Source organism: Epinephelus lanceolatus, chromosome 4, assembly GCF_041903045.1.
Source record: "Epinephelus lanceolatus isolate andai-2023 chromosome 4, ASM4190304v1, whole genome shotgun sequence".
In the NCBI taxonomy this organism is placed as follows: domain Eukaryota; kingdom Metazoa; phylum Chordata; class Actinopteri; order Perciformes; family Serranidae; genus Epinephelus; species Epinephelus lanceolatus.
The window spans coordinates 24,534,609-24,548,803 of NC_135737.1; the positions used below are offsets into that span (position 1 = coordinate 24,534,609).

The following is a 14,195-nucleotide window of genomic DNA, read 5'->3' on the forward strand; positions in this document are numbered from 1 at the left end:
TGTCTCTCTATTTTCCCCTCTCTCTTCCTCCACTGCCAGCTTAATTTAGGCCCCAGTTGCGGCAGAAAGCAGGGAGCTGTGCACCTTAAATGATGCAATTGTTGAATCAGATACAGAGACAAGAATGCACAACAATTACCTGATCAGCAGATCCCCCCCTGAGACGCTGACAAGAAAGATAGGACAAATACTGCAGCAAATTCAATCCCTGACTGTCTAATGCTCGGATTAGACGACACAGGAGCATTTTTTACTGTAATGGAGCCTGACTGTAAAGTTTATCTATAAGCTCCGTGTCAGTCCTTTTTACTGTGCTCTCCAAATAAAGGATGATAGAGATATAGTGGGATAAAAAAAAAAGATTTGGACAGATCTTTGGAGCCTGTATGCAACAGGTCACGTAGCTTAAGAACAGAAGTTGGCAGAGGGATCAGAAGGGGAGATTTTCTTTGTAGCCGACATAGATCAGAAAGTATAAAAGAGGAAGAAGAGGTTGAGAGTGGGGAATTGTAAGAAAAATGTAATGGAGCTGCAGCACATCAACCTTTACTGTTCTGTAATATAATAACCAGCCGTCGCCTATAGAGTGGGCGCTCCAGGGCTGGAAATTTTAATTCTTCTCTTTAACCATCAGTGTATCATTTGACTCATCACTGTCTAAAGCATGTGAGGCCTTCCCAATGGCCCTTTCATACCAATGACCCCCTCACCTACTTACAGCTGTTAGTGCAGGTTGTCATTTAGGCCACACACTGTTCAGACGCCCTATTTAGCTTCTTTTTAGTGGTGTCGCTGTGTTCAAAGAATCTCAGCAATTAACTTAGCAAGTTTAATGTTATATCATGGGTAAAACTTTTATTTTCAAAACCAACACTGCTTGAAACTGGAATTTCCCTTTACAGAACAATAACACTACTCATCTCTGTCATTAGCCACTCCATAAAACCCAAACCTTTTCACTGTGCCACCATTTCTCAGCTGAGAGTGGGCTGGAAACAACATGAAGTCAAAGATGTCAGTTAAAGATGTGAAGGAGAATTTAGAAGGACTTGAGTCAGACTGCACCTGTGGTACGTGTCCATAGGATCCATCATTTCTACACTCCCCATCATTGTAAGCAACCGTGCAATGCATTCTGGTAGCTCAGTGCTGTTTTGACAGACGGGGCAGTGTTTCGTTATTTGCATAATTTTGGATCTGGGCTACATTACGTGAATGAGGGGCGTCCAGTGTGACTCACCACCTCTGGAGACTACTGAAATACTTTTAAACTAGCTGTCATCAATCTAAAATAAAGACAGATTCAGCTACTGCATCGCTTATTTCTCGCAACAAATGTTTCCAGAAGCACATTTTGGTGAAGTGCTTTCGTAATATAAGAAAAAGTTTCCAAACAAGCTGCCATGTTGGTCTAATTTTATATCTGGAAGCAGACAGACAACAAGCCCAGTGGCACGCCCATCAAGAGTCAAATGCTGGAAGCGGTGCGACCCCGTGTGTCCAAAAATGCCCCTGTGGACACGTACCATTACATTATGTAATGCAGCAGTGGAAGTAAATGACGTGGATCTGGTGATGTTCTGAAGATAGACCAAATTGTTTTCATTTTATCTTTTTAAAATCTGTTTTCTGTTAAAATATAATGATTTTCAGACTTGTCTGTTTTATTTTACTGCCCTTGTGAAGCACTTTGTAACATGGATCCTAAAAAGTGCTCTGTAAATAAAGATTATTATTATAAGTTTTATGATCTTACATAGATGCGTTCTTACTGTGTTGTTTCATGCAGGCTATACAAACTTGGCCAACCTGGTGAAAAATGTAACTTCATTCCCAAAGTTGGAAATGAAAAAAACAAAAAGGAACCCCAGTAACAAAAGTAAAACCAAATGGTTGTCATATTGAGAATGGTTGCTCACGCTCACCTTCCTTTCCACTCATATTTATCAACATGAATCCCAGTGAGATTATATGAAAGTAATCTTTAAATTTATGCAAGATAGGTATAACGTAAATGGTTGAATAGAGTGCTGGAGGAGGTCCTTAAGGAAGTCCTTAAACTCTGAACAAAGTAAGTAAATACCCCGCAGGTAAATTTAGAAGCTTTTATGTGTCTTAAAAAAGGCAGTTGCTAACAAGTGGACATTATCACACTGTACATGGCTTTACAGCCTAGTTGTGGCGGTCCCGATGAAGTCATGTGACTGTAGTGTAGTTTGTCTATAGCCTAATGTTAGCTTTTTACCTCTGGAGAAAGAATCATAAAAGTGGTGCTCATTTATTAAGATTATCTTGCTGGACAAAATGTGTAAGTATCACAGTTTTGTTTGCCATAGAGTTTCAAAATCCAAAGGAAAAATCATACTGGCTTTTTGACGAGAGAACTCGGGTGATGCCACCTTTCAGTTTGGCCTACAAATAACCTTCATCCCTGCACCACTCTATGGTGTGTCACTTTAAAATTTGCTGCTGTAATGAATTGTGTGATGGCATTTTCTCTTTCCCTTTTGTAAAGGATGGTCCAGTGTACCCTATGCTAAAGGAGATAAGACAGGAAAACATTGACGCGCTTTTGCTTGGCATTTGGAGAATCTGACCAGCTCTTATTGCGGCTGCCACTTCCGGGTCATTTCACTCAGTTAGGGAACCTCCCAAAGCAAAAAAGGCTTAACCAGGAGCACCAGGAGGAAAAATGACCTTCCCACAGGAGCCAGAATATTTGAGGGTGCAGCACATCACTACAGTTAGTCCATGTAATCATTTTATAATCTGTATTTGAATCGCCACCCCTGCATGTTTAACTAAGCCAATAATATTTCTGGTGAAAAAAAGACTCATCTCCAGTATCGGTGGTCTTGACCTCCTCTAATTTCTCCCTTTGGTATAGATATTAAATTAACAGAGGTGGATGAAACTCCACATTAAACTCATTACTCTGCAGCTCCACCCATTAGTGTTACCAACTCTCTGATGTCTACAAAACCTATTAAAAACATATTTTACCTTTGTCTTAGAAAACAAAGTTGGGATGGAATCTGGAGCACATATGTTTATGAATGAAGCCCGTATGTCTCTGCATTGCTCTGCACTGTGGGACTTTTTGTTCTCTGTTTGCTTCCCCAAAGGTTTGTTTTGGTTCATACAGATCAGACTTTTTCATCACCCTTTGTATCCATGTTCTCATCCTCTTCACCCTCTGAATGCTCCCCAATCTGTTTGCCCCTTTCCTGTCTTTCCTCACGCTTTGTCTCGGCACTTCTCTTTTATCATCCTCCCTTCATTTTCCCTGTCGCACAGGTCTCTTGTCCCCCTTCCTACCGTACAGCTCTCACCAGCAAAATGTCCTCTTTCCCTCTGACCCTTCTCCTACCTCCTTCCATTCATCACTCTCCCTCTTGCGTCGCCGCTCACCCCCCCCCCGCCTCTCTCCAGAGATAATTACTACAAGCCTTGTGAAGATCAGCTTGTATTTAAACAGCTGAATAAGCAAGGGCTGGGGGTGCTGACAGTCACTATTCAACAATAATAGTGAAACACTGGAGTAGGGAATAATTGTATGTGTGCAGCTTTATGGGGGACATTTAAAAACATCTTCCTGGACTTACTGGTGCTTTTTAATTGTGTCCCCAGTAATGAGCAACACTGGTGGTTATATTTCTAACTGTATGTGGCCTCTGCCTTCTATTGTGGCCTCACATTCAAGATGATGTACAGTATGCGCACATATATATCACTGCTAATTAAAGAGCTAGCGAAGCATCCAGACAAACAAAACCACTGCAGGAAAAATATCCCCAAACTGTCATACACGCAAGAACTTGCACACGTTTGCATGGATACACTTGAATATGTCATGTATACATTTACAGTATATGTACGTGTTTTACTGTTTTGTGGCTGTCGTGGTGTATAACAAACACACACACACACACCTGCTTCATTGTACGTGGCAGAGAGCTTGTCCAGCATTTCTCTGTCCAAATTCAGGATCTGCTGCTCCAGGATGGAGGGATAGGACGGGCTGCCCCGTTCCTTTTTTTCATCTTTCTCCTTGTCTTTTTCTCTGTCGCGCTCTCTCTCCCGTTCGTAGGTCAGTAGCTGCTGGCGGAGCGCCTCAGGCAGGTGGGCCTTGGCAAAGTCAGCAGCAGCCTGATAATGGAGAGCAGAGGGAGACAAAGGACGAGTTAGAGGGGCTGCAGATAAAAATTAGTGTGGTCAAAAACACTATCAGAAGTACTTATTTAGGCAAACACATTCTCACCTACATACTGATGAGGGTTTTTCTTTTTAAACTGACCGCGTTCAAGCAGCGCTGTTGGTGGCTGAGACAATTCATTGATTAAAAAAGCAACAAACATTGTAACAATTGAATAGTTGTTTAATGCATTCACAAAAATGCCAAACAATCTCTTGATTTTAGCTTCTCACACATGACATTTTGCTGCTCATATCTGTTTTATCTAACTGTAACCTAAATATTTTTGGTTTTTGGAATGTTACTTAAACAAAAATAGCAATTTCAAGATACCACATTCGTTTTTTTACATTTTAACATTCATTTTTTAGACTCACAAATCGTTATGCTAATCATCAGTGAAACTAGAATTAATGCCTCACAGTTGTTTGCATCCACCGGTCAAGGTGCAATTTACAGCCATGTCTGTCCAGACACTTATGTAGCCATGACAGTAGACAATGCTTCAAATGTGGATGTTGCTGCAAAGAGGCTACATATTCTATAACACAGGTGCTTCACACACATCTTCAACCTGACAACACAGAAGATCCATACAATCAACACAGTTTCAAGTTGGACGACCCAAATTCATTGTCTGACCAAATGTCTCCCCTTCTGGTCCTGAGATATGACGTTGTGAAAGTGTTTTTGCAGAACATTATGATGTCACAGTGAAGTTGACCTTTGACATTTTGGATATAAAATATCATCACTTTATCATTTTATCCTATTAAACATTTTGTGAAACTTTTTCATAATCAGCTGATCAATTCTTGAGTTATGGCCAAAAACATGTTTTGTGAGGTCACAGTTCATCCTCGAGTCCAAGTGGACGTTTGTGCCAAATTTGAGATACTGCATTCACCTTTATCTTAAGAATGAAGAGACAGAGCATTAGGGCCACTTTCAGTTTGTCCCAAATGACAATGGGATGGACAAACGGACCCGACGTAATTATTTATGGATTATCAAAATAGTTGCCAATTGATTAGCGGTTGGTAAACTAATAATGTGAAGCCTACAGAAATGCAATGAAAACCTGATTAAAAGAGCATAAGAGAGCTGAGCCTGAGACATCTTATCTTAAAACGGCATTTAGAAAGTTTAAAAAGACTATAAATACTATATTGGATGGATTTATGTTGGAAATGCCAGGAAGAAACTGGCACTTTTTTACACTGTATTTGGGATTGTTGTTCACTTATTCGGCCCTTTTGGAGCACAATTCTTAAACACATGAGTAAATGGCTAGGTAAGACATTGCCAGTGTCTCCGAGACTTTGTTTATTGGGGGACAGATCACAAGTGCATAATGTGTCAAGGGATGAATTCTATATTTAAAAAAAAATACTATATTGGAACAGTACTAGTACATAATATTGTAAACTAGTGCTTGTTGATTTTTCTCAAAGACCCTTTTATATATCACATTTAATACACTCACATTGTATTTATCAAGTGGCATACACATCAGGCTACAGTGGCAGTAACCTGCTCGTCCTCTCTGCCTAGCCAAAGCAGATGAATCACAGATAAACAGAGATAAAGAAAGAAAAAGTGCATTGCCAATCAAATGTACACAAGCTCACACTCACACCCCGCTGTGGGATAGAGCTGAGCCAGAGAAACTGTATCCTCACCTCTATCCATTTTACTCTACGGCTAACACCAACTAAACCTTTTCTCACACATCCCCACCTGCGTTTCGGGGCAAATAATGCCTCCCTCGTCTGGCTCAGCGCCAAACTGGGAAGACACGCCGGTCCAAGGTCATGAAGTTCATAAAGTTTCAAGTAGAAATGTCAGATAATATTCTGCTGACTTGCCACTGGTCTGCTGCATTCATACAGCTCATATTTCGTACATCATGGTTTCTACTGGAAAAGAGTCTAACTGGCCTGCAGTAATTAAAAAGCAGTGGATTAAGAAAAGAGAATGAGCCAGTTGAGACTGCAGGAGAGAAAAGGTTTGCAATTTCCTGCTGTGGAATATAATGATTGAAGTCATATGACAGAGACCCATGGATGAACCCTATGTCTCAAGTGCTCACACACTGTCCCCATTTAGCTCCCTTGCCTATCTATACCTTCCTCTCTTTCTCCGTCTATATCTCACTCTGCTCTGGGAAATTACTTTGAAGCACTCAGATAACCCAGCCTCCTCTGCTCCTTCTCTACACATGAAAACAACTCATCAACTCCTCTCTTGTTATTTCTTGTCAGTGTTATTGAAGCTTTCCTTCTTCTCTCTTCTCTCTTCTCCAATGAAACCAAAGTGCTTCCAATTTTCCCATTTCCCACAGTCCCTTCTCTCTGGGTGCACGCTGATGATCAGTCCAAAATGGATCTTTCTGACACACTCCTTTCTCTTGTCTGAAGACAATCACGGATGACATACCTTCACCCTGCAGTTACAATGCAGAAAGCAGGAGTCATAAACTAGGTTTAAAGGTCATAAAAAGAACAAGAAGACTTTTGTCTGCTTGGGTTATTGCTCTGACAATTACCCAGCAGTTTAATTGTCCGTCTGTCAGTCCTTAACAAAGCACCAGGGTCACAAAACCTGTCTCCAGCTACATTCCTTCTGAACATTTGACTGCACATGCATGTGTACACACCAATCAGTCTTTGTGACGGCATGTGTGTCACAGCTTGGGAACTAAACCAGCAGACAGCCTTGACAGAATGGGAGTCGGAGGCTATGTCTTGATTATCTGACAATCTAACCTGCTGGCTAACCACATCGACACATTGAACACCTGGCTGCAGCCTCTGCACCGGCTTAAGAGGATGAAAGGAGGGAAGGGGGGATGAGGGAGGGATAGCAGGGATGGATGGGGATGTAGACTGTGAGATAGCAGGGATGAAGACAAGATGGCAAGGATCAGGGAGAGTAACACAAGAGGGAACAAAATGGGGGATGAGATTAGCGGTTGGTATAAGAGCACAACAGAGGAATGCAAGCAGAGAGTGCAGAAGCAGAATAAACGGCTGTGTGTAATGGGACAGTTATTCTAGCTGACAGAAGCATCAATGGGTTGGAGCAGCACCAGGTCAAGAGCTAAAAGTCTCTACTTTCCAATGCACAGCAGTGGGGAAAGTTAAAATGCGCAGTATTGTATCAATACACATACACCATTTGCTATTAAATAAATTATCAATATTGCAAATACAAATGAAACTTTTGGTAGCCTACTAGAATAATAAAATCTATTGCTTTTATCAGTGCACCAGACACATTTTGCTGCAATAAAGATGAATGACGTGAGATGAGCAGACTGAAAACTTATTAAATAAAACAAATATTTACTGCGTTTTTCTTTAGGGACACAAAGACAGTTGAAAACAGGTAATTAACCGCAGTATATTTTACTGAAACTCCCAACATTTCATCAAAACGTTTAAAATAACAATTATATTGCATTGTGGGGCCTCTGGTGATTCCCACCCCTAATATTAACACTCACTGTTAGTCACCAAAAACCACTGTGTGTACTGTTGAGCACTCATTAACGTGTCGAGTGCATTTTCTTTCTCATATAGGATTTGCAAAGTAGGTTTTATTATTTTAAATCATTCATTCATTGTTGACTATGTTTGCTTTCTTCTTTCCTGCTTTTGTTGGTGTGTTAGAGCCAACTCTTTGGGTAAAAGAGTGAAACCACAACACTGTCTCACTGCTATCTCATCAAATACTGACATTTGGTCAGTGGCCCTGTGCGTCAGATACAGATGCAGCGAGGAACCCTTTAGCGTCAGTATGAGATGAACCGGACAGCAGCATTTTTTGAGGTTCCAGGCAACTGCCGTAGCATAAAGGGCAAGAAAGTCCATATAGGGCAGGCAGGTCAAACAAACTCCGGACTTGCACCGTGGAGACCGCTGTTTGTGTCCCATGTTATACTAACAGCCAATTGAGGTATTTAACAGCAACATAGTGTGCCAGTATTAGTAGCATGCTGTAACCTATGTGACATTCATGATGTATGTCATGTGATGTTAAAATCGTACTTATTTTAAGCCAAACCAGGATGTTTTTCTAAACCTAACCACATCCTTTTTTGCCTTAATCTAAGAAAGTAAACCTAAAAACCTTTTCCCCTATGTTCTAAGTTTAATTGGAAAAGATACTGTAAGCTTTTAACGAGCAGAAAATGTACATCTCCTGTGAACTTGGAAGTTTCTTTTGGAAAGGAGAGTCTAAAACTGACCCTGGAGGGGAACCACTGACCAGGCCTCGGTATTTCATGAGTTGGGAGTGAGAATGTGTTGGTTTTCTCTGGAGCAACTTTATCAACCAATAATTTCAAATCCATCGACAATTTTTTTTTTTTTTTTTTTTTTTTTTGCCATGGAGAAAGTTATTATTGTGACTCCCAGTCCCACCACAGGAGAGCTGGCTCAGGGTGCAATCAGTCATGGCAGTGCAGAGCGTCACATTGGGCTCTCCTTCACACCACACTTCCTTGCACCACACATGCGGTGACAAAGGCTTGTATGCACATACAGTATGCACATGCAAACACTTTCCTATGTCAATAGGGCCACCTACACACTTTTATCATCTACCCAACCACTCCCTCCTGACTGCTAACTGTGAGCCATTCAGATGGACAGCCCAACAGAAATAGTCAGGCCTTTTAAACACTTCCATCCATCACATCGCCAGGCCGCCAGAAATGAGGAAAGTCATCCGAGTTTTCCTTTAGAATCACCCTGAGGGAGTTTCATAACCGAAGTAGAAAAATCTCTTTCTGCGGTCTCTCTGACAGATCAAGCAGGCAGATGGAGAGAAGAAGAAGAAAGGGAATGAAGGGAGGGGGGGTCTGAGGAGGAGTGTAAGAACTATTCATTAGCATCACTCAAGCACATCATTAAAGAAAGAGAGCGAGAAGGAGAGCCGGTCCCTCCAGTTTAAAGACTGAGATAAGTGACAGAAAAACATCAAAGCTGTGAAAATACAGAGAAAGCAATGGATACTTAAGAAGAGGAAGTCTGGAGGAAGATCATTTCAAAATATTTCTCTTTGTTGTGTTGATTTCCAATTCACAAGTTTTAAACTGTAATCACGAGGTTGGTCTCGGAGGAGACTTCATTTGCAATTTTCTGCTCTCACTATAGTATGAAAGGACTACAATTCACTATTTGAGTAATGCTATGGACAGCATGGATACCATTTGTACCTTTCTTGAATTAAGCAGGAAACATATACATTATATTGATCTATAAACAGGGCAAACAGGGCCGGTGCTCTGTAAAAACACACATGCACACTGCAGAGGTGAAACATGTTTCTCCTCAGGATGACATTGCAGAGCTCAGTGGGTCCACAGGGCCGGGCTGAGCGTGAGCACAGAGCCCTAATTTAATTATCTCACACCTGAGCTTTGTATGTGTCAAGGCTACGCCAAGTGCAGGTTGCGAGTGGGACTGTGTGTGTGTGTGTGTGTGTGTGTTGGTACAATGTTGTCACTGTAATATAAATAGAATCCCTCTCATTTGTACTAAAGAGGAATGTGAATACGGACAAACACTTGAGCTCAGTACACTTGAACACACACTTATCATTTGAAAGGTTGAGATTGAAAGATCATTCTTGACGTTAAAATCAGCAAAACAATTTTACCCTAAGGTCCATTTGGTGGTTGTTTTGGAGCTCGAAATTTAAGTCCAGATAGGCAGGCCTTGAAGTCCTTAAGATGCTCAGAATAATGTAAATTTGAACATTTATTATTCTAGGATAACTGAGCAGACTATCTTTCACTGGTGACACTCTGTGGTGGAAACAAATCACAGCATGATCTTAACAACTAAGCATGACAGTTTTTTCTTGACACTGGAAACAGGAGTTCAGTAGTTTGAGAAAAACAACTAAACGGTCCGCTTACTAGCTTTTTTTCTGGAGCTTTAAACCTCATCTCATCATCCACCTTTCATGATATCAGTGTTTTACTGGAGTTATCTCATTTATTCTGCCTCGTTTTAAAATACTGAGTTGCTTCCTCAAACAGCTGCATCCACACAGGAAACCAATTTGTTGATTTGTTTTGTTTGTTTGTTTTTAAAATGAGAAACTTCCCTCTGCTGATGAAGACTGTGAGAAGTGGTTAAAGCTCCGGAAAAAGCTAGAAAGTGGACCTTGAGTTAAGAGTTTTACTTTTGCTTATTTATTTTTTTTGTTAAATTAGGTTGTTTAGTTTATTATGAAGTCTTACTTTTCTTATATAAACCAAATAACTGCACGATCATTTTTAGCCAATTTTATTAGTTTTAAACATTATTGTTAGTTTTCAGTTGTGCTGGGATCATGAATACAAATTACACATTGAGCAAACACCTGCACATTTATGCTGATATTTTCAAAAAGGTCAGTAATGTCCATTGTCACCTGTAAATGTAGCAATATATAGATCAAGTGTTCCATTCATGGGAACTTAGCTTGGATTGTAAGTTACTTGCCATGTTATCCTTATGCACAATATGTATTTGCATTTACATGTGTTAATTTATTTATCTTCAATTTGTAGCACATCACATCTATATCTATTAGTCTATCTGTCTATGACAGTGGTGGAGTCACTGCACACATTTTGTGGGGTTTTAGAATACTGATCCATTTTCAAAGTGCAGCAACACTGAATAACAATTTGTAGATTTGGTTTTTCTGCCAGAAAGGTTTTGTTTTCGGTTTGTCTATTTGTCAGTAGGGTGACTGAGAAACTACTGGCCTAATTTTCGTGAAACTTGGTGGAAGGGTGCAGCACAGGCCAAGGAAGAACCCATTAAATTTTGGAGTGGATCCAAATCACAGGGTGAATAGACAAATTATTTTTTGCTTTTGTTAATGTTGAGAGATAGGGTATTTGGCCTTGGCTGAGGTCTGCGCTCTCTGAGTGCCCTTCTACTTTCACTTGTTTTTAGGAAAAATTATTGTAAGACTGAGTATTGCAACGCAATAATTAGTTTCCTGTGCAGTGTGAGCCTGAAGCCAGATTGGAAATGTTTGTGTGGCCTTGAAAACACCCCCTTGCGCCCAAACACACAGATTTTACCCAGGCATCCCAAAACTATTTCACTCTCCCAGCTTTTAAATCTCACCCAAAACCACAACAAACATTCTGAGCACAGATGGGCTCAGGGATGGAGGGCTGGGGCGGAGCGACGGTGGTGGTGGTACTGCGAACTTCAAATCTCCTTTAGCTGCCAACACACACAAGCACACATCACTACATTAGCTCAAGAAACATTCAAAAATAAACCACTCTGAGCAACATTCATATTCAAATACCAGTCATGTCTCAGAGGGTATGTGTAATGGCCAACACTGTGCTGCGTGGCTGACAGTGTAAAGAGGACAGAAATGACTTCTGAGAAGTGAATGAGTATTTCAGAAGCAAAAAAACAGAGCTATAAAAGTGGATCAGGACTGGAAAGTTGAATAGAAGTCCATTAAAAGTGGCAGGAAATGCTTCAGTGCCTTCAGCCTTCAGAGAGAGAGAGAGCTCGACATGAAATACTGCCTCTTGGCTAAACAGAGTCAGCCCCGGCTCTTTTCTCTTTCTCTGACTGTGAAAGAACGAGAGGTGTGAGACTGGGATGATAAGAACATCTGGTAACCATGGTTACAGCTGCCAAAGCCTCCTATTGGCTGAACATCTGTCCCACCTCAGCAGACGACTCATTCAAAGTCCCCTTAAAGTTGCGTTAACACACAAAGACCGCGAGCCCGCGAGGACAACAGACCACAGGTTGTTGGCTCATTCAGCTGCCAATAAAGCAGATTTTACAGCAAAGGTGACCGTCTAGAAACTCCCAACTCCACCGCTCTAAACACACACAGGTACACACTCAGTCACATAAACAGAGACAGATCTCGCCCCTCTTTACTCATAAAGTGAAGGGAACTATTACGGAGTTGATTCGCATTCAGGCAGTGAACAGACTCAGAGTCATCAGTCTGCCTCTCCGCTCGCAACACACACGACTTGGAGTGAGATCTCACCGTGTGTCCTTCCTGCGACAGCCGGGTCCATTAGAGGAGGTGAAAGCTCATATTAAACCTAAACAGTCTATTAGAAGGAGGCCGTCTGGTTGATCCATAGCTTCCTGCAGCCTAACCTCGTAGTAAGAGCACCCTGTCAGTGTCTACGGCCTGGACACCGACTCAATAATAGACTGATGTTTAGTTTATAGAAAGCAGGCTCAGCATCATTTTCAAGGCTCTGTGGTGCCAGGACATGATTCATATAACTGCTGGAGCGTGCAGGGATATGAGCTGCCTGTATTACAGCCTGACTGATACTGGATTGTTGCTCGTAATACCGATATTGATAGGATTCTATTAATTTTTACATACAAATCAGGCGACGAGACATTTTGCATACATTTATGTACCAGTCATTCTCAGAGATTGGCTGTGTGCTTGCTCTGTGCCTCAGCTTCAAGCTTAGAAGACAGATATTAGTGAAATAGTAATGAAAAGCAGGCAAGTGTAAACTTTGACAAAACAATCTTAACTCAAGCTTTTTCCAAAGTTTTCAACTGCATCTCAAAGTCTTGGGGAACATTTTTTTGTAATTAAAAAAATGGGTTGGGGGGAGTTACTGCCTCATCTCAGGTATCTAGTACCTCGGGGTCTTGTTCACGAGTGAGGGTAGAATGGAGCTTGAGATGGATCAGCGGGTCGGTGCAGCTTCTGCAGTGATGCGGGCACTGCGCTGGTCCGTCATGGTGAAGAGGGAGCTGAGCTAGAAAGCAAAGCTTTCGATTTACTGGTTCATCTATGTCCCAACCCTCACCTATGGTCATGAGCTGTGGGTAGGGACCGAAAGAATGAGATTGCGGATACAAGTGGCAGAAATGAGTTTCCTCTGTGGGGTGGCTGGGCTCAGCCTTAGAGACAGGCTAAGGAGCTCGGACATCTGGAGGGAGCTCGAAGTAGAGCCGCTGCTCCTTCGCATCGAAAGGGGTCAGTTGAGGTGGTTCAGGCATCTGACTAGGATGCCTCTTGGGCGCCTCCCGCTGGATGTCTGGAGTGCTTTGCTCAGCCTGCTGCTCCCACGACCTGGGCCCGATAAGCGGATGAAAATGGATGGATGGATATTTTTACTTTATGTTTGTTCAGATGTGTTTATTGACTTGGCTACCAGTTTTCCCCGACCTTCAGTCTTTGTGCTAAGCTAGGCTAAGCACACTCAAGAATGACGTCTGTCCTGGACACACAGGGAAGAAACTGATGCTAACTCTGCATGAAACCATTGTCTTTCACAAAATGTTGGTCTTTTTCTTTGAGAGGTGGGAATATTTGGGAACCTTACGATTCGTTTCCTTTCAATTCTCGATTTGTCATGACCCATCACGCTCCTAAAGTCATGTTTATTTGTCATCTTTGTGTTTCCTGTTTTATTTTGGTAACCATTGTCTCGTCTCATTTCAGATCCCACGTCCTGTCAAGTTTCCCTCCTTTGTGATTACTTGCCCCGGCCTAATGTGTTCTTACCTGTGTCTCATTGTCTTCCTCGTCTTAGTTTATTTAAGTCCCTGTCTTCCCCTCCTTTGTTGCCAGATCGTCTTTACTTTTGAGTGAGAGTTCCAGCATTTCCCTAGTGTGTCATACCTTTGCCTGTGTTATTGATCACCAGCGTACCAACCTGAGCCTGATTAAAGACCTGAACTTTTATCTGAGCCTGTGAGTCTGCTCTGTGAGTCCATCTCCAGTTTGTGCTTGGCATGACTGAATGAACAGAAAAGGCTTGCTCCATCATACTGTGTACCAAATTAATAAATGTCTTAACTTGAAAGCACCTTACAGTCTCCTGCCTGTATGAGAATAACAAATCGAGGTGGAGTGCTCCACTGTGTTGTTATGAACGTTATGTCTCCAGTAGTGGAGAACAGCATCTCTGCTGCACTCTTAGCTGCAGGAAAAGACAAGACGCTGAGCAGGTGAAGGGATTTTG

General features: G+C 41.7%; 1 protein-coding gene across 1 annotated transcript in view; it reads right to left on the reverse strand.

Moving 5' to 3' along the window:
• The window catches only part of ppm1lb (protein phosphatase, Mg2+/Mn2+ dependent, 1Lb), a 63,442-nt gene that overhangs the window by 13,489 nt on the left and 35,758 nt on the right, over window positions 1-14,195 (reverse strand). Inside the window, exon 2 of the mRNA XM_033631825.2 lies at window positions 3,933-4,149. Within this exon, the coding sequence (XP_033487716.2) occupies window positions 3,933-4,149 (217 nt within the window). The remainder of the gene's footprint in view (window positions 1-3,932; window positions 4,150-14,195) is intronic.